The sequence below is a fragment of the Heterocephalus glaber genome, unplaced genomic scaffold (genome assembly GCF_053883595.1).
Source record: "Heterocephalus glaber isolate CG9 unplaced genomic scaffold, H.glaber_assembly_v1.0 deba00001141, whole genome shotgun sequence".
In the NCBI taxonomy this organism is placed as follows: domain Eukaryota; kingdom Metazoa; phylum Chordata; class Mammalia; order Rodentia; family Bathyergidae; genus Heterocephalus; species Heterocephalus glaber.
In genome coordinates, this window is record NW_028258201.1 from 118,939 (window position 1) to 142,462 (window position 23,524).

At 52.0% G+C, this 23,524-nt stretch overlaps 2 protein-coding genes across 5 annotated transcripts; one reads left to right on the forward strand and one right to left on the reverse strand.

The window, feature by feature from the left end:
- Positions 1-1,581: 1,581 nt before the first annotated feature.
- On the forward strand, positions 1,582-15,578 carry Mog (myelin oligodendrocyte glycoprotein). 3 transcript variants are annotated; one of them, XM_004847119.3, is made up of 8 exons: positions 1,806-2,083; positions 3,612-3,959; positions 9,658-9,771; positions 11,650-11,670; positions 11,993-12,013; positions 14,184-14,300; positions 14,545-14,565; positions 14,890-15,578. In XM_004847119.3, exons 1-8 carry the CDS (start codon positions 2,005-2,007, stop codon positions 14,901-14,903), a joined length of 735 nt encoding a protein of 244 aa, XP_004847176.1. In that variant the 5' UTR covers positions 1,806-2,004; the 3' UTR covers positions 14,904-15,578. The 3 variants fall into 3 exon arrangements, with proteins under 3 accessions (XP_087066515.1, XP_004847176.1, XP_087066514.1); XM_087210389.1 differs by lacking the exon at positions 9,658-9,771 and having other exon boundaries at positions 1,582-2,083; XM_087210388.1 differs by lacking the exon at positions 11,650-11,670.
- Zfp57 (ZFP57 zinc finger protein) lies at positions 15,138-22,680 on the reverse strand. 2 transcript variants are annotated; one of them, XM_087210382.1, is made up of 5 exons: positions 22,634-22,680; positions 19,557-19,940; positions 18,841-18,967; positions 18,456-18,560; positions 15,138-17,025 (listed from the first exon to the last, which is right to left on the reverse strand). In XM_087210382.1, exons 2-5 carry the CDS (start codon positions 19,848-19,850, stop codon positions 15,788-15,790), a joined length of 1,764 nt encoding a protein of 587 aa, XP_087066508.1. In that variant the 5' UTR covers positions 19,851-19,940; positions 22,634-22,680; the 3' UTR covers positions 15,138-15,787. The 2 variants fall into 2 exon arrangements, with proteins under 2 accessions (XP_087066508.1, XP_087066509.1); XM_087210383.1 differs by lacking the exon at positions 22,634-22,680 and having other exon boundaries at positions 18,456-18,536; positions 19,557-22,612.
- Positions 22,681-23,524: the final 844 nt, after the last annotated feature.

Sequence of the window (23,524 nt, forward strand, 5' to 3'; positions counted from 1 at the left end):
GTGAAAGAGCAATCGTAGTCTGACATTTGTCTTTTTTCTGACATTTGTTTTGCTGCTGTGAAGGTTAGATAGTGCCTGTAAATTGGCTGGAGCAGTGACACATGGAAGCACTCAGTAAGGTGGTGAGTTTTTGGTTTGGTTTGGTTTGGTTTTTGGTACAGGGATCGAGCTTGGGAACAGGCAGTGGAACCACTGAGCTAAATCCCCGACCCTTTTGGTTTTGATTTTTACTTTGGAAATGCTGTTTCCAGGCCTGTGCATGCCTGTGATCCCAGCTCTCTGGAGGCTGAGGCTGGAGGGTCACTGTGAGTTCAAGGCCTGACTAAACTACATAGTGAGACCCTGTCTCAAAAAGAAAAAAAAAAAATTCAGAACTATGAAGCCAGGCACAGAGGCACATACCTGTAATCCTAGCACTAAGGAGGAGACAGAAGGGCGACAAATTTGAGTTCTGCCTGGGCAACTTAGACTTTGCCTCAAAATTGAAAAAATCAAGTGCTGTGGAGTATGCCCTTGGGTTTGACCCCCAGTATTGCAGAAAGGAACAAACGGAGGAAGGAAAGGAGGAAGGAGGAAAAGAAGGAGGGAGGGAAGGAAGGAAGGATTGAGGAATACGGCTGGGTGTGGCTCCCTAGTACAGAGTCTGCCTAGCAGGGGCGAGGCCCTGGGTTCAATTCCCACCACCACCACCACCACCAAAAACCTTTGCCTCCAATCCAGATCTTGCTTTTCCTGGTGACCCTGAGGAAATCAGAGAATGAAATCCAGGCTGAGGAGGCCGGAGGTGTATTCTGCAGGCTGTTTCTGTCTCCAGATGCCTTTGTTGATGGACAGCTGCGGATCTTCTCCTCCGCACTTGTCTCTCTAGGCACAGCCGACCCAAGCTCCTAGCATCGACTGTGCTTTCCCCGAATGCACCCTCTGGGGTGAGAGGCAAAGTAAGCCAAGCAGCCTACTGTTGGGCCAGCCATGATGTACAGAGACTGGTGAGGGCCAGAGTACAGCCCCACAGGCCTGAGCTCGGTGCTCACTTGCCCCAGGAACAGAGAAGTGTGACTTTCAGGCTAAGCCCTAAACAGCACTCCTGAGCAAGATGGCTCCTACTGAGGGCAACGCCCCATGCAGGTGCAGACATCCGGGTGTGGGGAAGGACCTTAGGGTTTCTCTTTGAGATGCTAAACTTGGTCCCTAGCTTGCTATTCTAATCTTACTGCAGTCGCTGCTCCTGGAATAGTATACTTCGCCCTCCCCTGTGCTTCTCGGTGAATAATAGAAGCGGGCCCTCCGTGGAATTCGGGGAAGTCTGTCCACTAGAGACAGTTTCCTCCCGGGGGAAATTGCATACTGTGCCTGTCTCTTTCTTTTATTCCCCGATGTTCTCTCTCCAGGTATTCGGAGTCCAAAGAGCTCCTGCCCACCTCGTAAGCATAAGAGCATGGATCTGCAGCAGGACTTTGACGTCAAGAGAAGTGGCCTGGCGAAGGCAGTTGTGAGACCATAGAAATAGGGAGTCAAGGGTGGGTGGGGAAGAAGGCCACGTTTTCATTTATTCATTCATTTTTGAAGACTAAACAGTAATCGCTCTCCCTTGGCTAGTTCTGAGGGCTGGAGGGGTTGTAGGAAGCTCGAAGACTCTGTGAACAGGGCTCCCTGGGGTCCAGGGCAGGGTTGAGCCCACTGAACAGCCCTAGTTGTCCCCTCTAGACTGGGTCACCAGGAGGGGCAGGAGGAAGGCCCAGTACCAGGCGGCCAGGGCTCCACTGCTCTAGGGGCGGGGACAGCAGCCCTGCTCATCCCCATGGTCTGTGGCCCTTTTGTGTAAACTCCTGGCAGGGTGACTCGGGCTGTTCCTACAGGCACAGCTGTGACCGTGGCCAGTGGAGGCTAGGCCGGCAGCAGGGCCCTCCTAGATCTTCCCTTCAGCATTCTTGGGGGGCAGGGGCCATGCAGCCCGAGGGCCTCTGCTTGGCCTGACCCCTGGGGGGCTCCGGCCCAGTAACAGAAATGCTGGGTTTATCAAGCTCCTCGATGCCCCGATGCCTCCTGGCCCTCCTCCTCGTCCAGCTGCCATCCAGCTATGCAGGTAAGATGTGATTACTCCTTTCCTGGGGAGACCTGAGAGCAGAAAGGCCAGTTTCCCAGTGCTCATTTCCTGCAGTCGTCCTCAAATGTCTATGCAGCTTTCCCAAATCGAGAGCTGCTGACACGGTTCCCCTTTTCTGAAAGCTTTGTGGCTCCTCACAGAGTAGAAACCAAACTTTTTTTTTCAGTGCTAGGAATTGAACTCAGGGCCTTGCACATGCTAAGCAAGTGGTTTAGCTTTGGTTTTTTACCTCTCAAATGGGAACAAAACAGTAATAACCTCTTAGCATTGCCATCAGGGTCCAAAGAGCTATGGAGCGTGCTCAGCAGTGCCCGCGTGTAGCAAAGCCAGTGTCTGCTGCATTATAACATCTTGTTGGGGAGCTCCCATTGCAGAATCAGGCACCAAAAGTCTTTTAGGGAAGCTTTGTTCCCCCACACAGAGCAGAAATAATAGAGCCAGGGCCAGGGATGTAGCTCAGTGGTGCCTGGAAAGCACAAGGTCCTGCGTTCGATCCTGGGTACCAAAAAAGAAAGAAAGGAAGGAAGGAAGGAAGGAAGGAAGAAAGAAAGAAAGAAAGAAAGAAAGAAAGAAAGAAAGAAAGAAAGAAAGAAAGAAAGAAAGAAAGAAAGAAAGAAACCATAGAAACAGATGATGAGTCCCACTCTCAGAGAGAGACATCTTCTTCATCTGGAAGAACCTTCCCGGGCCAGGGAGAACCTGCCTTCCCTCCCAGCAGCCCAGAGTCTCAGGAAACTTGGCCTGTGAGGGAAGACCAGGATGGTGCTCAGAGCAGGCTCCAGGGCCGGGGAGGCTAAAGAGCTCGTAGGACGCACACCCATGGTCCCAGCAGGCTGGAAGCCGAGGCAGGCGGATTGCAGACTCAAGCCCAACCTGGGCAAGGTGGCAACTTAGCAAGGCCTTGCCTCAAAAAGAGAAGAGAAGAGAAGAGATGGGGATGTAGCTCAGTGTGAAAGCCCTGCACTCAACCCCAGCAGCACAAGAAAGGAAAATGTGCATCTGGAAGAGAGCCACTGCTGGAGCGGGAGGTCCCGGAGGAGCATCTGGAAGGGGTGGGCGTGAGGACAGAGGCCCGGGAGCCAGTAGATGGGCAGTAAAGTGGGCGGCACGACTCCAGCTAAACCTCTAAGGGGCAAACAGAAGTCAGCTGAGCCAAGACCAGACAGGAAGGCTCTAGGAAAATTCAGCTCAAGACACTAAGTCAAACCAGGCACAGTGGCGCAAGCCTGTCGCCTCCGCACTTTGGGAGGCTGAGTCAGGAAGGGGAACTGTAAGTCTGAGTCCTGTCTCGGAGCTTAGCAACTTAGTGAGACCTTGCCTCAAAATAAAAAATTTAAAAAGGGAAATGGAAATGTAGTTCATGGAAAGGGCCTGGGTTCAATCCTCACTACTGAAACCAAAAAGAAGAAGAAAGGAAGAAAATTGAAACCCTAAGTGCCCCCCGTCCTCCGGGCGACACTTGTGGCTCCCTCAACCCTTGGCCTCTCCTCCTTGGTGTCCCCCACAGGGCAGTTCCAAGTGGTGGGACCAGCACATCCTCTCCGGGCCCTGGTCGGGGACGCAGTGGAGCTGCCCTGCCGCATCTCTCCTGGGAAGAATGCCTCGGGCATGGAGGTGGGGTGGTACCGGCCCCCATTCTCCAGGGTGGTCCACCTGTACCGCCAGGGCAGGGACCAGGACGCAGAGCAGGCCCCCGAGTACCGGGGGCGGACCGAGCTGCTGACGGAAGCCATCGGGGAGGGGAAGGTGACCCTCAGGATCCGGAACGTCAGGTTCTCTGACGAGGGCGGCTTCACCTGCTTCTTCCGAGACCATTCTTACCAAGAGGAGGCGGCGGTGGCGTTAAAAGTGGAAGGTGAGTGCCGTGGCACCGGGTGTCTGAGGCTTCAGCCTTGCTCTCAGTTGAGATGCGGTCCTTCAACCCAAGCATCTCACTCCTGAGGGTCAGCTCCATAGATGTGCAAACAGTACACCGGAGCTGCTGGTGTGTGTCTGCTGCATCACTGTTGGCTTCGGGAAGGAGATAGGAGTCAAAATCAATGCCATGAACAGGGAATTGGCTAAATAAATGATGACATCTCTACCGTGAATATTATGCAGCCATTAAAAAGATTGTTTTAGAAAAAAAAAGATTGTTTTAGAGTATATCAGGTGGCTTGAAAGCATTTCATGAGGAATTGTTGAATGATAAAAGCAAACTGTAGCTGGGGCTGGGGATTTAGCTCAGTGGTTCTGGTGCCTGCCTTGCAAGCGCAAGGTCCTGAGTTCAATCCCCAGTACCAAAAAAAAACAAAAAACAAAAAAGCAAACTGTAGAATATAGGAAACAAAGACATGGCTCTATGTGAGAGTGTGTGTGTATATATATTTGGGTATACATGTATTCAAAGAAAAATATGAAAAGATACCCACAAGAAAATTAATATGGATCACTTTGGTGTAAAAGAGGAGAGGAGAGAGAATAGAAATGTGAACCAACCAAGAATAAAAAAGAAGAGCCCATAATTATCCATGTGATCATATTTATCTATTCATTTAAAAGTATATATAAGCAGGCTGGTGATTTAGCTCAGTGGTTCCACCGCCTGCCTTGCAAGCGCAAGGACCCAAGTTCGATCCCTGGTACCAAAAAAAACCAAAAAAAGTATATATAAGCCAGGCACGGTGGCACAGGTCTGTGATTCCAGTACTTAGGAGGTGGAGGTAGAAGGATTGAAAGGATGAGACAAATTTAGTGAGACACTGTCACAAAAAAAACATTTTTTTAAAAAGGTCTGGGGTCAGGGGATGTAGCTCAGTGGCACTGTGCCTGCCTGGTAAGCAAGAGGTTCTGAGTTCAACCCCCAGTACCAAAAAAAGGTCAAAACAGGGCCAGGGATTTAGCTCAGTGGTTTCACTCCCTGTTGCGCAAGTGCAAGGACCTGAGTTCGATCCCCGGTACCAAAAAAAAAAAAAAAAGCCCAAACACAAAAACGGTCTGGATGTATATCTCAGTGGAAGACCCCTTGCCTAGCACAAACAAGGTCCTGGGTACCAAAAAAGAGAAGGAAAGAAGGAAGGAAGGAGGGAGGGAAAGGGGAGAGACAGAACTGAAAGTGGTGGTATACAAACATGCAATCCCAGCACTCGGGAGAAGGGCAGGCCAGCCTAGGCTGTATGGGGAGATCCTGTCTCAGAAAAAGTTTACATGATAGATACATCTGTGAGAACAGATCAGAGAAGTTAAAGAACAGTTCTTTTTTTTATTTGTTTTTGAGATAGGGTCTCACTGTGTAGTTCAGGCTGGCCTCAAACTCACAGCAGTCCTCCTGCCTCAGAAAGACAAAAGGCAAAATAGGGAAGATGAGACATGCAGGCAGAAAACATCCAAAATAATCTATTTCTATTATTTTGTGCTGCTACAGGGGACTATGTATTTATAACTCAAGAGAGTTAACGTAAGATCTGAGTGGACTTCTCAAATTCTCTTTGGAATGTCTTTATTAGTCATGAAGAAGAACATTATCCCTCCTTTGGCATGTATATATTGTATCCTTAGGTGAGAAACTATCAATCCCAGGGCTGGGGATTGAACTGAGGGACTTCTCACTGAGCTACATCCCAGCCCTCATTGTTTAATTTTGAGACAGGATCTGTTTTAGTTACTTTTTAGTTACTTTTCTGGTTGCTGAGATAAAATACCCAACACCCACAGGAAAGGTTTATTTAATAGCTCACCATTGGTAGGGGCTTCAGTCCATAGTAGGCTGGCTCCAAGACAGGGTGGTTTTGGAAAGGAGAAACAGTTCATGGTGGGCAGAAGGCAGCAAAGCAACAAAGGACGAACACAGACCTTTCTATCCCTTATGTCTTATCCAGGTTACTTAGGGTAGGTAGCACTCACACCCTTAATCCTAGTGCCTTTGATCCTAGCATTGCACCATCAGTCAATCCCAGCATCACACACTCTAGATTCAGCCACCTCTGAAAAAACTCCACACATGAAGCTTTGGGGGAATCTCTAGACCCAAACCATAACAGAGTCTCACTGAATTGCTGAGTTTCCCAGACTAGGCTCAAACTTTGGCTCATCCTGCTTCAGCCTCCTGAGGAGAAGCATCCCCCCCCCCCCCGTACCGGGGATCTAACTCAGGACCGTGCACTTTCGAGGCAGGTGCGGTACCACTGAGCTAAGTCCCCAGCCCTAGGAGAAGCATTCTTGCCACTCTGACATTCATGTCAAACTCAGTCCAAGGGAACAAACACAAACAGCGAGGATCTGAACAGATACAGAGGGAAACAGATGTCACCTGTAGCTTTTGTGTTCATGCTTCAGTTCTCCCAAACGCCACGATAGTGTGTGCGCTGGATGACTCCGCAGCTTGATATTTATTCTGTCTCAAGCGGGGCACAGGAGGAGCTTGGAAAGTTAATGGCTGTTTAATGGAAGAACAGACCTGTTCTGAGAGCCCAGACAGCCGGTCCTTTGCCCATGCCGCCTCCCGGCATGTGCAAACATCACACAATCCCTGGCTTCTGTGTCTGTGTGGGGTGATTAGAAGGTGGCATTGTGCGCACAGTGACAAAGCCCTATTTCTAGAGACAGAGCGCAGATGCCTGGAAACAGCTCTGTGTGTCTCGGAGTGTTCTTCAGGCAGCTGTCTTTGCCGGGTAATTTTTACCCTTGAAGAGTTCAGTAGGGAGGACTTCAATGTATAGATTTTCCTCTTTCTGGCTCAACACCCTTCTAATCCAGTAACTGCCTCCTCCACATACTCTCTGAGGCCAACATCAAAAAAGAAAGAAGGAGGAAGAAAGCCCAAAAACTGCGGCAGGGGAGTTTTCCTCTGAGCCCCACCCCCCCGCCCCACCCACCCCCGCCCCACCCCACCTCCTGGCCTGCCAGCCTAGCAGGCTGAACAAAGACTCTCACAGCCATGGGACCCTGGAGCGCCTGGGGCAGCCAGGAGGCCAGAGGAGCTTAGGCATGAAATGTATTAACTGTCCTTCTGTGTTTCAGATATAATAAACTCCCCTCTTTCTCTGAGAGGTTTCTGATCTTTTTTTATTGTTTCACTTTTTCTGGCTTTTGGTTTTCTTGGAGACAGGGTCTCTCTATGCAGTGCAGGCTGACCTTGAACTCACAGTGATCCTCCTGCCTCAGCCTCCGAATAGAGGTTACAAGTATGGGTGGTACCATGCCCGGTTCTCAGTTCCTTCTTTAAACATTTCATCCCCAAAATTTAAACCATTCAAAAGCACAAAGGACTCTGGGCCTGCAAGAGCTGTCTCCCGGCTGCTGCAGCTACTAAACCAAGGTCACCAGCTGCATTCCTTGCCAACCTCTCTGTGAGTTGCTGAGGCAAATCCCTCGAGGTGGAGGTGTGACCAGCTCCTGCCTAGACGCTCATTCAAACACAGAATGTTTAAAAAAAAGAGGGCCAAGGGCTGGGGATTTAGCTCAGTGGTTTCACCACCTGCTGCCCAAGCGCAAAGACCCAAGTTCGATCCCCCATACCAAAAAAAAAAAAAAAAAAGAGGACTGGGGATGTAGCTCAGTGGCACCACACCTGCCTCACAAGCACAAGGTCCTTCGTTTGATCCCAGAAAGAAAGAAAGAAAGAAAGAAAGAAAGAAAGAAAGAAAGAAGAAAGAAAGAAAGAAAGGGCGGGGATTTAGCTCAGTGGTTTCGTGCCGCAAGCACAAGGACCCAAGTTCGATCCCGGTACCAAAAATAAATAAATAAAAACAGGAAAAAAATCCCTTTAAAAAAAAAAGAAAGAAAGAAAGAAAAGACACAATGACCATGGTCCTATTATTATTTTTAAAACTCAACAAGCCAGTTGTGGTGGTGCATGTGTGTAATCCTAGCACTCGGCAGGCTTGGGATATATAGTGAGACCCTACCTAAAACAAAATCAACAGAAATTCCTGGATGTAATCAAATGCTTATCTGTATCCAAGGTTTTCTGATGACTTTGTAAATGCAATTTTATAATCAGTTCCTTTGAACAAGATCCAAACAGGCTCCACCCTTCAGTGTTTGCCCTCGGGGTTTCCCTGAGGTATGAATTTGCTGCTGCATTTCCCACTCTGGTTTGACTCCACTGCTCTAGACTGGAGGTCAGACCCAGGTGGGCCTTACTTGGCAGGCACACTTCCAGAGACGCTGCCCTGCCTCACATCAGCAGGCAGATGCTGTCTGCCCTCTGGCACTATGGCAGCTAGCATATAGGTCCTTATTTTGAATAATAATGGAATTAAAACTAACCGCACAAATTTGTAGGGAAAAGCTTAAATTAGAAAGTGAAATCTGGCCCTGGGGCACATGCCTGTAATCCCAGAGGGGAGGCGGGAGGACTGCTGTGAGTTCCAGCCCAGCCTGGGTACACAGTGAGACCTTGTGTCAAAAACCAAATGAGTATTTCACTCTCAAATGCTCCCTACTTGTTCAGAGTAGCTGTCTGCCCCTCTCTTCCCGCTTTCCCCCACCTTTAAATAAACCATCTTTAAAAAAGAAAGTGAAAGAAAATGGCAAGAGATTTTAGGTTGCAGAGCTGACGAGTAAAGGCTGTCCCTCAACAAAGGAGTAAGAACAGTAGGAAATGGCTTACTCAGGTGAGGGGGCCTGGTCCACCTGACCCACAGCTAGAGGGGGGCTACCTTTTTTCTTAGGTGTTTGAGACAGGGTCTCCCGATGGAGATCACGACAGACTTGAACTCATGTGTGTCAGGTAAAAGGGCCGAAGACCAAGATCAGACCAGGCCACAGCAAGCCTTTATTAGGGGAATAGATCTGCCGGATTGTCTCTGAACAAAGGAGAAACAAAAGCAATATGGCCAGGGCAGGGAGAGTCTTTTATAGAGACTGGGGTGGGGTTCGTAGGGGCAGAGGCGGGGTTGAGTGAGGTAGTGACTGGGGAATGGAGGAGCCAGTGATGTCACTAGGTGGTAGGAGGAGAGGGAGTATGAGGTTACTTTCTAGGCGGGAACAGGGGCATGCTGGGAAGAAGGGTTTGTTCTTTGGTGGGAGCAGCCATCTTGGCATGACGTCACACAGAGGAAGGGGCAAGGCACCATAGGAAGAGGGCAGCTACGATACACAATAGCTGCTGGGGTGCTGGGAGACCTGTCAATGTGCAGCCCAGGCTGGTCCCGACTCACAGTGATCCTCCTGCCTCAGCCTCCAGAGGGCTGGGATCACCTATGTAACTGCTATGTGGGCTCAGGCTGTTTTCTTTGTTACCATGGCCTCTTAATTGACCTTCTCCCCCTGGCCTGAGTCAGTGCCTCTGCTGCTGCCGCCCCTCAGCCTGAGCGTCAGATCCAAGTCCCTTGGGCAGCTCTCAGGCCTTCCCAAGTCCAACCCCATTCAGTCCTGGCTGGAAGCACCTGTCCTTGTGAGTCACCAGCCCTTTCTGGAAACCAACCCCATCTTCAGGACTAGCTGGGTGTCAGTGCCATGTCACCTTCTTTGAATCTTGGTAATATTCATTGCTTTATGCAATCTGATTTCTGAAGCCCCAGGACCGACCATCCTGGGAGCTGAGGATTAGGGCTGCTTCTGCCTTTCAGATCCCTTCTACTGGATCAGCCCCGGAGTGCTGGTCCTCATCGCCGTGCTGCCCGTGCTCCTCCTGCAGATCTCCGTGGGCTTGGTCTTCCTCTGCCTGCAGCACAGACTGAGAGGTAGGGGGCAGAGCTGGCCAGGGCTCCTTCCCTGACAGGGACTGGCCTTTTACAGCCAGGCCAGTTAGGGTGCACTCCTGAGAGACTTCCGGTTCAGAGCTCCATAAGGACAACAAACGCGTTGTACAACCCTGTTTCCCTGAAAATAAAGCCCAGGCAGAAAAATCATCAGCCTGGCACACTAGAGATCAAAATGCCGGCCCACATCGACCTATCCTCAACGCATGGAACCGACTGAAAGCTGCCTGTGGACAATACTGATGGAGCAGAAATAGAAATTCCAACCTGCTAGATGTCAGATGTGCCCTGTCTGTGTCCCATGAAATCGAAGAATGAATTCCAAAGGAGAACAGAGATTAATAGTAGGAGAGAGGTTTTTTTGGGAACTAGGGATTGAACTTGGGTCCTTGCACTTGCTAGGTGGGTGGCAGAACCACTGAGCTAAATCCCTGGCCCAATAGTAGGAGCGGTTCATCAAGAGTTCCTGAGAGACAGGTGGGGTCCTGCGTGGGTTGCCACGAGTACCCGTGTCGGGTAATTTATACAGCAAATGTGGGTACAACGTGGGGCAGACTGCAATCCACCTACAGGATTACAAGTGTAGCCACTTAGCTAGCACTGATCCAATAGGGAAACGAGTCACGTAGGGAGGGCGGGTGGAAAGAACAAAGGCATTTGGGGAAGGGGTAAGTTCAGGTGCTCTGGTCACCCACCCAGGAAACTGATGCCTAGCTCACTTCCTGGACCAGGTGGTGCTACTCACAGAATAATTCCAAGTCACTGCTATCCCTTGGGGAGGCATGTGAGCCTAGCTATTGCATCTTCTTTCTTTCTTTTTCTTTTTCCTGGTACTGGGATCAAACTCAGGACCTCACGTCTGCCAGGCAGGCACTGTGCCGCTGAGCCACATCCCTGGCCCCTGCCCGTTGCTTCTTTACCTTCGAGCTCAGCCTTCTTCGGATGCGCCTCCTCTAGCCACAGTTCCGATGTCTGTATTCCTTTTGGGCCAACTTCCTCACGAGCCCAGCCCCTCTCTGACTGTACATTAACTTCTAACTCCGCTGCCTGTAATAATCAGAACTTGCTTCTCTTGAGCACTGTCTAACGCAGCCCAGCCCCATTCTGGAGGGGAGGCAGGTGAGCCCAGGCCTGTTCCGTGGCTGACGAACGGACAGGATTCTGCGGGGCAGAGCGCAGGGCCCAGCACTGCACGGAGCAGCTTCAGCTCCTGGGCGTGCGCGAACGCCAAAGTCCGGCCAGCCCGAGCTGCTGGGAGCCTAAGGACTCAGAAGGGAAAATCTCTGACCTAGCACGTGCTCGGAACAGTTTCCTCCGCCATCTCCACTGACACTGAGCAGAACAAGCTCTTCTGTGCCCAGAGCATCCGACGGAGTCCCCACTTCTCCCTCAAGGCCAAAACACAAGGACTCCCAGCCCTCACCCTCCTGTTACCAAGAAGATAGCACAGCGAGCTGGGTTGGACGAGCGAGGCAGCAGGGGCGTCAGTCGGATCAGTGGTGGGGTCTTCTCTCACCTTGAACTCATCCAGATGCTTGGTTCTCCAAAGAAAGGGTTCCAGCCGTCAGAGCTGAACTGGGAGAAGCGGAACAGAGACGGGTGTGGTGGCGCAAGCCTGGAATCCCAGCGCTCAGGGGCTGAGGCAGGATTGCTATTTGCTGGGCTGCTTGCCTTTCTTGTTTAATCCAAATCGTAGCCAGGCCAGACCCTGAACTCTGGAATCCAGTGCCCTTCCCACACTCCGAAGGTGCCGCCGGTGGCTAGGGACAGTCCCTACAAAAGGGCCAGGGTGCCGGGGGTGGAAGGGTCCCCATCTAATGCCAGAGCAGGAACTAAAAATACTGCCTTTTTCTATTTTAGGGAAACTTCGAGCTGAAATAGGTGAGCTCCAGACCCTCTTCTCTCCACTTATCCTTTTTGGTCTTTTGAAATAACTGAAATGGTCATTTTCTTGGCTCACCTCTGCCTCTCTTCCAATACTTGTGCTCCCTTCAGTTGAAAATGAAGCTGGTAAAAATCCTGACCACCCAAGACTTAAGAGAAAATCTTTGCTGTCCCCCGTCTTCCCTCAGGGTAGAAGTAAAACCCTACAGCTTCCTCCATTGTGTCGGATTGGAGCCAATTTTAACTGATTAAATAGGGAAAGGGAAGGGGTCCCTCTTGAGTACTCTACTAAACCCATTTCTGCTTGTTCCTCTTTCAGAGAATCTGCACCGGACTTTTGGTGAGTGCGGCCTTCCGTCCCATCTCCCTCGGGTTTCAGGGCCCCTCCCTGGCTTCTCTGCTTTTCTCTGAAGATGCTGTCATGCATCTAGGATAATTGATAGCAAATACTTATACACCCAGACACTGTCTAGCTGAGGTGAGACATACCGGAACAGGAAAACAAAGCCCACACCATCTCCTGTCCTCTGACCGAATGAGCTCGACTCAGGGCTTCTGGAGGAAGACAAGGCCACCACACCCCACTAGAAATCGATCCCTTTTCTTATTACTCCAGACTATCCAGTGCCTAAACCCAAGGACAACAGAAGAGCCTGCAGGTGTTTGTGTTTCTGGAGAGGATATCTCACTATGCAGCTCCGGCTGGCCTTGAACTCGCCATGTAGCCCAGGCTGGCTTTGAACTTGCAGTGATCCTCCTGCCTCAGCCTCTGAGTGCTGGGATTACAGGCCTGGCTGAGTATGAGATCGGAACACCGTTTATATCAGCAGCAGACCCCTTCAAGAATGTTTCTGTTCTTCAGGGCAGGCTATGGAGACCTGGGCCTTGTATATGCTAGACAGGTGCTCTCCCATGAGCCACATCCCTGGCCCCACAGTAACGTTTGTAAATGAACACATAAAATAGTGTGTGTGTGTGTGTGTCACAGGATCACAAAGTCATTACATTGAAAGTTATCAACATCTGAAGAAATCTGATATAACACATTGCTTTAAGTAACAAAAGTAATGCATTAAATAATGTAGCAGCAACCCTAATAATGTAATTTCAAAATATAACATAAGCAGGGCCGGGGATTTAGCTCAGTGGTTCTGCCGCCTGCCTCACAAGTGCAAGGACCTGAGTTCGATCCCCGGTACCAAAAAAAAAAAATACATAAACATAACAAAATAAACATAAACAGTATCTGGAGATTTCTGTAACAACTTTAATGGAAAAAAAAAAAAATGGGAACAATGAGCCAGATTCAGAAAGACAAGAATCTTGTGTTTTCCCAAATGTGGAATCTAGGAATAATAAAAAAGTCATGAAAGTAGAGACTGTTAGATAAGAAAAAGGGTATCAGGAAGAGGGTTTGTGGGATGGATGTGATCAATGTTGCATGCATGTATAAAAAGGCCACAAAATGCAGTATTTTGCTCAATTTAACATGGCCAGTTATCTACTTCTGTATATATCTATCATCTGTGATTTCCACTGGTGATTCACAGGTACCACTGATTTGTGGGTTTTGGTGTCTGCAGTTCTAGAGACTGAACAGGGGGCCAACAGGTGCCAGGCAAGCCCTCTACCACGGAAGCACATCCTCAGCACTGGTGCATTTGCGTGTGTGCACGTGTGTGTGCGCACCTGGTAGTGGGGACTGAACCCAGAGGTTCACCACTGAGCTACATCCCCCATCCCTTTTTATGAGACAAGGTCTAAGTGGCCAAGCCTGGCCTCAAACTTGCGAACCTCTGGCCTCAGTCTCTACAGTAGCTGGGATTACTGCCATGCATCACTGGGCCCAATTTATTGCTTGTATTTTAATGAAGAAAGTCCTTGCTGAGCATGGTGATGCATGCCTGTAATCCCAGCACTTGAAAGGCTGAGACAGGAGGATCATGAGTTCAAAGTCAGCCTGAACTACACAGAGTTCAAGGCTAGCCTGGACTCCATAGAGACCCCGTCTCAAAAAAAAAAAAAAGAGTATGCTAAATCTAGCTAGGTAAGGTGGCACGCCTGTAATCCCAGCACGCAGGAGGCGGAGGCAGGAGGATCACTGTGAGTTCCAGGCCAGCCTGGGGTACACAGTGAGTTCAAGACAGCCTAAAATACAGGGAGACCTTGTTTCAACCCCACACACACCACAAAATAAGAAATCCAATAAAAAACCAGGTGTGGTGGCACACCTGTAATCTCAGCTACTTAGGAGGCTGAGGCAGCAGGATCAAATTCCAGTCTAGCCTAAGTAACTTTGTGAGAACTTGTCTCAACAAATACATACTTTTCTAAAGGGCTAAGGATGTAGCTTAGTGATAGAGCTTGCCTAGGATGTGTGAAGCCCAGGTTCAATCCCCAGTGAACTGAAAAGAAAAAGAAAAGGAAGGAAAAACCCAATGAGGAGGAAAAAGCTGGGTAGGGCACAAAGCAAAACATATTAACCTCGCTTGTTCTGGTGGGTAATCCAGATGCCCACTTCCTGAGGGTGCCCTGCTGGAAGATAAGCCTGTTTGTGATCGTGCCGGTTCTTGGACCTCTGGTTGCCTTGATCATCTGCTACAACTGGCTACACCGAAGATTAGCAGGTGCGGCGTCTGGTGGCGACCTGGCCTCTGAGCAGTGGGGACCACATCCCGCCCCGCGTGGGAAGCTGAGGGCCGGGGCCGGGGCCCTTGCTGCTCCAGAGCTCGTGCTTCCTTCTCTGCCCTACACCCCGCCTGGGCTCCCCAGATCCCGAGAGCCCCTTAGGGCTTCAGGGCCCACGGGGAGGGTGGGAGGGAGGCAGGGAGGCGGACATCTTGCACTGACCACCTGTTTCTCTGTTTGCAGGGCAGTTTCTTGAGGAGCTAAGTAAGTCCTCTCTTCTAAGCTAAGAAGGAAAAGCCAGAGAGAGCAGATCAAAGCAAGAAGAAAAGGGGGGTGGCGCTGGAGGTTCCCGACCCCAGAGCAAGAAGGGGCTGGCGCGTGTGCAGTGTAGGGTAGGCAGCAAGGGAGCCAGGTACCCCACCTGCCACCTGTGTAACCCACGGCCAGAGCCCTCCCCATTCGCCACAGCAGCTGCCTGTGCGCCACCCCAAGACCACCCAGTGGCAGGGAGAGGAGCCCAGAGAGCCTTGCAGGGCCCAGGGCCCATGGTTTCATAGGACACCACTGACAACTTTCTTCTCTTTCCAGGGAACCCCTTCTGAGGGGGCTGCGTCCTGGAGCGCCGGCTCCTTGGGGATGCCTCGTCCACTGAGCTGCACGCCCCTCCTCTCTGCAGCAGAGACATTTCAATCCGCACTTGCAGACCACAAATTTCAAATGCAGCTGACTTCCGCTTGCCTTTTCCTCCCTCCCTCCCTCCCTCCCTGCCTCCCCTCCCCATGTCTTGCTATCCTCTCCATCTCCATCTCCCTCTGCCCAAGGCCAGGTGGGTGCTCTTCTCGCTGTCAGAGGACACCGTCTTGCAGGATGACAGACCACAGGCCCTCGGCTGCTACCTGGAGATCAGGTGCACCCTCCTCACACAGCAAATGGCGGCTGCTGCTCTGAGACTGCGGCCCTGACTGGACAGAACTGAGGGGCAGGGGCAGAAGGCAAAGGACAGGGAAATCCAAGTATCACAGAGGAAGCTGAGAAAACTGCGGAGTACGGATGCGGTGGACCTAACGCAAACCTGGAGCTGAGGAGACCCAAGAACTCAGGCCAGGGCTCCATCCTGCGCAGCAGCCAAGGGAGGTGGCTGCGAAGGCGGATCTGCCCGAGACGTTTGCCTCCTCCTGCCTGCACCCCTCAGCCTCACCTCACCTCTTTCCCCATCTTTACACTTATCAGAGCACCCACGGTTTTATTCAACTACTGATTAAAAAAAACAACCACTACTTGATGGTCTATCAGACACACAGAAACAGCTAGGTGTTAATTAACAGCAACACGACTTTCCGTGTGCACATTTCTGCTCCCTCTTCCTTGCTGTCCGCTTCACCTCTCTCCCTCTATCCAGGCTGCCCGATGCCCGCAGCTCAGTCCTCAGGGAAACTAGCACAAGGAAAGACCTCACCAGAGGGCCTTCCTTTATGCTCCGGGACCCTCACTGCCCCCTTTGCCTGTCTCCTGTGCACACTTTCTCCCTTACCTCCCCTCTCCTGAGGGTATGGACCCTAAAAGCTCTGTTTCCTCCATGTTTCCAATCCTTCCCGGCCACAGGGGAGGTGGCGTCGTGAAAGAAGCCAAGCCACTGGCCCAGGACCAGCCGGCACTCCTGGGGGCTCCCCGGGCACTGTCCCCTGCCCTGAGAGCCCTTCCAGTGGTCCAGCAGGCCCTCTTTCTCCCCAAAGCAGAGCTCACAGATGGGACAACGGTAGACCTTCTGCCTCCAGTGGGTCTGCTGGTGGCGGGCCAGCCTGGAGGAGGAGCTGAAGGCCTGGCCACAGTGGAAGCAGCGGAGCAGCTGCTCCCTGAGGTGCGCCTCCTGGTGCCTGGAGAGGTAGGCCCTCCTGCTGAAAGTCACAGGACAGTGTGGGCAAGAGAAGACCTTGCGTCTTGAGGGCTTCACTGGCAGACAGCTGGGTCTGCTATCCAGGCAGGGTCCCCTGGCGCTGGGCACCCGGCTCCTGGTCACTGGTGCTTGACTCTTAGGTTCAGGTACCTGGGTCTGGGCCCCAGGACCCTTAGTTCTACACACAAGGCGCTGGGTCCTGGCTGCTGGTGCATGGTTCACATCCACAAGCCCCTGTTGGGACTGCTGGCCCCTGAGGATGGGAGCCTGGAACCCCACTGCAGAGCCTGGAATCCCAACAATGCTCGTGGGGTTTCCAGCTGCTGGCTCTTGATTCTGGTGAATCTTCTGGTGACGTTTGAGCTCTGACTGGTCCCGAAAGCCCTTCCCACACACGGGGCACGAATGGGGCCGATAGCCCAGATGGACACGGCGGTGACGGCTAAGTCCAGAGGCATCACAGTAGGTCTTGTCACACAGCGAGCAGCAGAAGGGCCGTTCCCCGAGGTGCATGCGCCTGTGGTAGCTCAGGGCCTTGGGGTTTCGAAACAGCTTCCCACACTGACCACAGCTGTTGGCCTTCCTGGGGCTGTGGACAAACTGGTGGCTGTGGAGGTAGGAGCTCTTGTTGAAACCCTTGCCACAGGTGTGGCAGGAAAAGGGCAGCCCACCCTGGGGTGCCTGGAACACCGCGCTCCTGTCCTGGGACCCAGCCAGAGCCGAGGGTGGGCTCTGGCCGGGCCCTCTGTGAGCACAGGGGCCCTTCCTGTCACCGGCCCCAGCATCTTCCAGAGTCTGACCAGGCTCTTGACATTGTTTCCTCTTGCTTCCTGCAGTGAATGAGGGAGAATAATCCAAGCTGCACCATGGGAGTCAGCATAGGCTTCCGCCTCAGTGCAAGGCCCTCCCTCCCCCACCCAGCACATCTCCTCCTCCTCAGGACCTCAGGAGCTGGGGATAAGAGAAGCTTCAGGGTTTTCAGATTCTAAGCAAATAAGAATCCAACTGGAATCTTCCAACAATGCCAGTGATCTAAATGGTTTTTTTTGGTAGTGGAGAGCAAACTCAGAACCGTGCAGAGGCAGGCGCAGCACCACTGAGCTAAATCCCTGACCCAGCAATCTAAATTTTAACTTACAGCTGCATTCCTTAAACCCCGTCTTCTCTCATGTTCGCACCCCCAGATGCCACATGATATACAGTAACACCCCCACCTGTAACTTTGCTCCTCATGGTTTCAGTCACCCAGGGTCAACCGCAGCCCAAAATACCAAGTGGAAAACATCTTGAGAAAGACAACATTCACAAAACTTATTCCAGACTATGACAGCTGCTCTATTCTGTTACTGTTTAATCTCTTTCTGTGCCTAACTTACACGTTAGACTTTATCACAAGTATGCACACACAGGGTAAAGCAGTTGTCTGCGGCTGTGGCTCCTGACACCCCCTGGGGTTTGGGATGAGTCCCCCATGGACAGAGGAGGACCCCCCACCGCAGTGCTGGGCATGGGACCCAGGCCTCTTGCATGCTAAGCAAGTGCTCTACCACTGATGTGTAACCCAGCCCAGGAGAGGACTCTTCTGTCATGAAGCTGGGACACTTGAGAGCAAAATTATTAACAATGAATAATTATTATAAATAATCAAGATGGGAGCCGGGGATTTCTTTAGCTCAGTGGTTCTGCCACCTGCCTCGAAAGCTCAAGGTCCCAAGTTCAGTCCCCGGGAGTGTAACCAGCCTGGCTTGACACCTCTCAACTTTTTTATTTATTTTACTATTTTTTTTCAGTACTGGGGATTAAGCTACATCCCCAGTTCTTTTAAAAAATTTTATGTCGAGACAGGGTTTCTCTAAGCCCAACCAGGACTTGAACTTGGGACCCTTCTGCCTCAGCCTTCCAAAGGGCTGAGTTACAGGCAACGCCACTGCGCCTGGCATCTCGCGATCCTTTATTTCCAGGGACAAGCCTCCTCTCCTCTAGCTCACCATCTAGTTTATCTTCCTTGCCTCCCTTTTTTTAGTTACTAGCAACCAACATGCACTCACTCACTCAGTGCCAACACACTGCCAACACTCGCTTCCCTCGAGGGGCTTCGATACTCACTGTGAAGTCAAGGCCCTTGGGCCTCTGACCTCGAGGTCTGACCGGACTGGAGAGGTTCGGGGAGAAGGCCACACAGATCCTCGATCCTCTCAGTCAGCTCGCCCTCCCTCCAGGGACTCTCCCGGGCTCATCTTCTCTCCTTCGCAGCTCTTACCTGAAGGGAGGGCTTCTCCGCGTGGGGAATGGGGATCTGCTCTCCTCTGCCTCTCTCCTTCCTCAGGCTTCGCGATCAGACCTGGTTTCAGCATAAATATTTTGGCTGGTGAGTGAGAATGAGAAAGAGTTCAGTTGGACCTAGGCTCGGACTCTTCACTTTCGAGGGGGACAAGAGGCCACCTCTCGCAGGCCTGCTTTGCGAGGTTCAATCTGAGTCACTTGCATGCAGGAGGAAGACATGCAAAAGGCCAGCTCCAGCCCAGTGCCTGGCACACGAGTGACTCAGAGGCTTCCAGTCCCTGCCCCCACCCAGCTGGTCTACCTGCCCGGTGATATTCCAGGCCCCAGCACAGCGGCTTGATGGAGGGACCCCAGCATCTTACCCACAGACACTAGGTTCCGGAAGGTTTCGGACATAACATCACGGTGGAGGGCCCTCTGACTGGCACCCAGGCATTCCCACTCTTCCTGGGTGAAACTCACTGCCACATCCTCCAAGGTGACGGGCATCTAGAACAGGACACACCCGGGAAGAATGTGTAACAGTGAGACTGACAGCTGCTCTCGGGGTTCAGAGCACGGAACCTACAGGAAAAACAAAGCCCTGGAAGGAAGAGGGATACGGAAAGTACAGAAAGACAGGCACAAAGCCAGCAACTGTGACCTCTCAAAAGGGCAGAGAAGAGAAGTGGAGGGAAATACACTGAAAATAAGAAAAAAAAAACCAGAACAATAAAGGCTGCCCCTGCGCCCCCCATTTCAGGAACCACCCCACTAAGGACAGCAGGGCAGTGCAGGGCACTGAGGTTTGCACCTCCTTTCCCTGTTTAGCTGGGGTCAGTCTGAGACCCACCAGGCAGGGAAAGGATAAAAGAGCTGCTGGGTCAGGGATGTAGCTCAGTGGTGCTGTGCCTGCCTGGCAAGCACGAGGTCCTTCGTTTGATCCCTGGTACCGAAGGGAAAAAAAGAAGAGCCCCTGGTGAAGGACTGGCCCCTCTCTAGCTCAGTACCCGCACTGTCCCTACATCTTCTAGCAGTGGTCGCTCTTCTTGGCTTTCTGAGCAGTTGCTGTTACCCAGCTTGCTCGAACAAGCCGTACCTTCTCTTCCATGGTACCTCTTTCTAGTTTTATCCACTCCTGGCCTGGTCGCCAGGGCTGAGACTCCTGAGGGCTCTCAACATCTCCGTAAATGGGCAGATGGAGACACCCAGCAAAGGCCACCACCGGTCTGGACGTGGCTTCCTGTGAGAAACTGGTCTGCTCCAAGGAGCTGTCTTCCCTGCTAGCTCCGCTGGCCAAGCTCTCCTCTGTGGCAATGGAGAACACCTCTGATACCTTCCCAGCGCAGGCCAGAGAGTTCAGGGCCCTGGACACACTGGGCTCGGCGGCCATTGCCCAGTAATGGCAGGCTGGGGCCAGTATCTGCAGCCTGCTCCAGCTCACACAGCTCTAGTCACAGCGGGGGCTCACCTCTCGGGAAACCTGAGGTCAGAGAGAAACATAACATCTCAGCAAGAGGGAGAGTAAAAACAAGGCCTTCCTGTTTGGTTAGGGAAGGCCAAGGGCTATCAGTGCTTTCCTGTATGCCCTGAACCCTCTCAGCAGCACCCCAGGAGGTAACAGGTACTGGTAACACCTTCATTTGTGTTTGTTTTGGTTTTTTGAGACAGGGTCTTCCCATGTTCTATGCTAGCCTTGAACTCACCATCCTCTTGTCTCAGCCTCCCGGAGTTGGGATTACAGGAAAGCACCACCACGCCCAGCTATAGATCCCATGTTAAGGGACCTAAAGCATGGAGATGCTGAGTAACTTATCCAAGGACACTCTTGATGTGTGAGATATTTTTGTTTTGTGTTGTGTTTTGACTTTTTGAGACAGGGTCTGGCGATGTAGTTCAGGCTGGTCTTGAATTCACTCTGCAACCCAGGCTGGCCTCAAACTTGCAGTGATCCCCCTGGCTCAGCCTCCCTATAGGTTTGCTCCACCATGCAGGCAGAAGCTGGTGTTTAGAATCAGTGCCACTGAGAAGCATAAGCCAGGGACAATCGGGCCAGGATCAGTCACAAACCACTGTGCCAGTCTCTTCATTCTCTGACTTGGTTTCACTGGAAATGTGGGAATGAAGAAAACACTAAGAACCCTACCAGAACTACCAGAATATATGATTGTATGACCCGGATTTTCTCCCCCAGGCTTGGAGATCAAACTCAGGACCTTGGTAGACAAGCATTCTACCACTGGGAACTGGACTCTGAATATACAGATGCTCCAACTTACAGTGGGGTGATGTCCTGATGAAAATGCTGTCCTGTTAGAAATGCATTCAATGCACTTAACCTATAGAACACCACAGCTAGGCTGGCCCTGGTAGCACATACCTATAATTCCAGCGCTCAGGGGGCTGAGGCGGGAGGATCACCATGAGTTCGAAGCCAGCCTGGGCTACACAATGAGTTCAAGGCCAGCCTGACTTCATAGTGAGACCCTGTCTCAACTCCCTCCCCCAAAAAGTGAACACCATAGCTTTGCAAAACAGCACAGCATGGAGAGCAGCCCTTAGTTCCCCAGCTGACGTAGTGGCTGACTGGGCGCTGCAAACTGCTGTCACTACCCAGCATCGAGAGGGTATCAGCGTCTTCACAAGCTTAACTATCACGTGGTTTCTCTTATGTAAGTAACCTAATCCATAAAGAGCCAAATTTTTTAAAAAAACAGGTAACAGGAAATAAGGAGATAGATCTTTTGCAAATGGGACACCAAGAGGTGGAGGGAGAGGGGAAGAAGGGGTCAGGACAGAGACATAAAGCAATTGAGAGGTGTCATGTACGCGCCCCAACTCCCCGTGATGACTGTAGCTATGAGGCACTGCAAACATGTACTAATAAAAAGAGAAATGTAAATAAATCTTTGAGATACATTCAAACAGAGAATGGACATCAGTGTCTTATATACCGTGTATTACTAGCCTGGGGACAGGACTCAAACCAAAATCCAAAGCACAATTTCAACTGAATGTAGAAGGCTTTCCCATCATTACAAAGGGCACAGGTCTGTAATCCCAGCCCAGGCAGGACTCGAGTTTCAGGGCTACACAGTGAGTTCAAGGCCAGCTCGAACTACACAGCCAGACCCTGTTTCAACAACAACAAAAACACAAAATCGCAAGTTGAACCATCACAGGCACACCTGAAAGTCAGGGGTCCTCCCAGCTGGACCCTTGCACCTCGAGAGTCCCTGTGGATGGAGGGCTGAGCCCCTTCCGCTGGGAGCCACCCACCCACATCTCACCTCCCACCGGATGCTGGGAAAAGAGCAAGGGTTTAAAAATCAGAGGGCTTTTTTTCCCCTTTCCCTTTGGAAGGGTGGTAGAATTGAAAATATCAGCAAGGAAAAAGGTATTTGAGGAATAGTTAATCAGATCCCCAAAAGGTGCCAGGAGATGGGCCGGGGATTTATCCCAGTGGTTCCAGTGCCTGCCGTGCAAGCGCAAGGTCCCGAGTTCGATCCCTGGTCACCCCCCGCCCAGAAAAAACCCCAAACAAACAAACAAAAAGGGGCCAGGAGAGCTGCAGGATCCGAAGTTGATTTTCCTCCTTCCTTCCCCTCCCCCCTTTCCGTCCAGGCTCTTCAGGCCTGCGCTGTGAAGTGTGCGGAGCCAGGATTACTTTCCCACTTTCCAGTCAGCCACACTCCAAACAGCTTCAGTCAGGGTCCCCGTGGACCTGGCTTCGGACTCCTGTCGTCTCCAGCCCTCACCATGGCATTTGCTGCGGGTGGTGGGAAGCAGTCGCGGGCGGGATCCTACCCCGGCCTGGGCTGCTCCTGCCCCGCACCCTCGGGGCGCGCTGGGCCAGGGCTTCAGGGCTCTGGACCCGCGCGCGGGGGGCGCTGCAGGGCCAGGGTCGCACGCGGCCCCTCCGGGCACTGGCCGCCCCACCCTCGCAGTGCAGTGCCCCTCCGCGGGAAGCACCGCCGCTTCCGCTCGCCTCCACTCGCCCTTTGCCTCAACAGCAGCTCCAGGGCCGAAGTTCTGGGTCCCGCCTCGCCCCGCACACAGCCACGTGCTCCCAAGAGCCTAGAGCGCGGAGCTCCCGAGGTCGGGCGCGCTCTCCTGCCGACTGCCACGTGGGGACCAGACACGCGCCCTCCGCCGCTCCCGCCGCGCCGTACTCACCCCGGGCGCACGGACCACCCGACGCCAGACCCAGGAGCGCCTGGGCCACAGCCGGAGCCCCGCCCACAGCCCAAGCCCCGCCCACGCCCTCAGGCCACGCCACGCCCCGTCCGTGGAGCGCCTCGCCCCCTACCCCGCCTGACCACCCCCCTTCCAGGGGCGCTGTCCCGGGTCGCCGGTGACGCCCTTGGGCGGTGGTCCCGCGACGTCCACAGTTTGCGTCCAGAGAAACCCGACGCCTAAAGCCCCGCCCGCTCGCCCTCTTACCATTGACAGTCGCTGGCCCCACCTCACGCTAGGATTTCCACTCCTTCCCAGTCACAGGTTACTCTTGGAAAAAAATGAGGACTAATTCACCTTCGCTTTGTTGTAACCGAGCGAGTTGAAACCTTAGAGATGCGCCATGCTGAGTCAGATTTCAGTCCGTTTATTAATTTTTTTTAACATTTCCCTAAGAACTTTTTGTTTTCCATTAAATTTATTGGTACATTTTAGGCATACAATACAGTTACACACATAATTGGGATCTTGTTGGTTCCCATGTTTTCCCCACTCCCCTGCCCTCCCTTCAACCCCTCCACCCCTCTCTATTAACAAAGGCTTTGTTTCCATGTTTTCATTTTCTCATGTTAACTCCATTCCCTTCTTTCCCTTCCCACTTCCCCCTCCCCTTTGCTGATACAGGAATGAAAAGGTGCAGTCAAGTCCGTTTATTTAAAGCCAGCGACCAACAGGGGCTACTGCCCGGGAAGCACTGTGGGCCCTGAGAAGTGGTTTGGTTTCTCCTTTTAACCCATGCTTTCAGTTGGGGAGGACTCAGGGAAGGGCAAGGGGAATTTTTCAGAAGCAGAACCACACCAGGTTAGTGGGAACAAGAGGAAGTTTCACACA

Coding starts and splice junctions, on each gene's coding strand:
- Mog (XM_004847119.3), top strand. CDS start 2,005: ATGCTGGGTTTATCAAGCTCCTCGATGCCCCGATGCCTCCTGGCCCTC. Junction 2,084..3,611: donor GCTGCCATCCAGCTATGCAG/GTAAGATGTGAT, acceptor TGTCCCCCACAG/GGCAGTTCCAAGTGGTGGGA. Junction 3,960..9,657: donor GGTGGCGTTAAAAGTGGAAG/GTGAGTGCCGTG, acceptor TCTGCCTTTCAG/ATCCCTTCTACTGGATCAGC.
- Zfp57 (XM_087210382.1), bottom strand. CDS start 19,850: ATGGCCGCCGAGCCCAGTGTGTCCAGGGCCCTGAACTCTCTGGCCTGC. Junction 18,968..19,556: donor GAGGTACCATGGAAGAGAAG/GTACGGCTTGTT, acceptor GTCCTGTTCTAG/ATGCCCGTCACCTTGGAGGA. Junction 18,561..18,840: donor CCGGAACCTAGTGTCTGTGG/GTAAGATGCTGG, acceptor CTCACTCACCAG/CCAAAATATTTATGCTGAAA.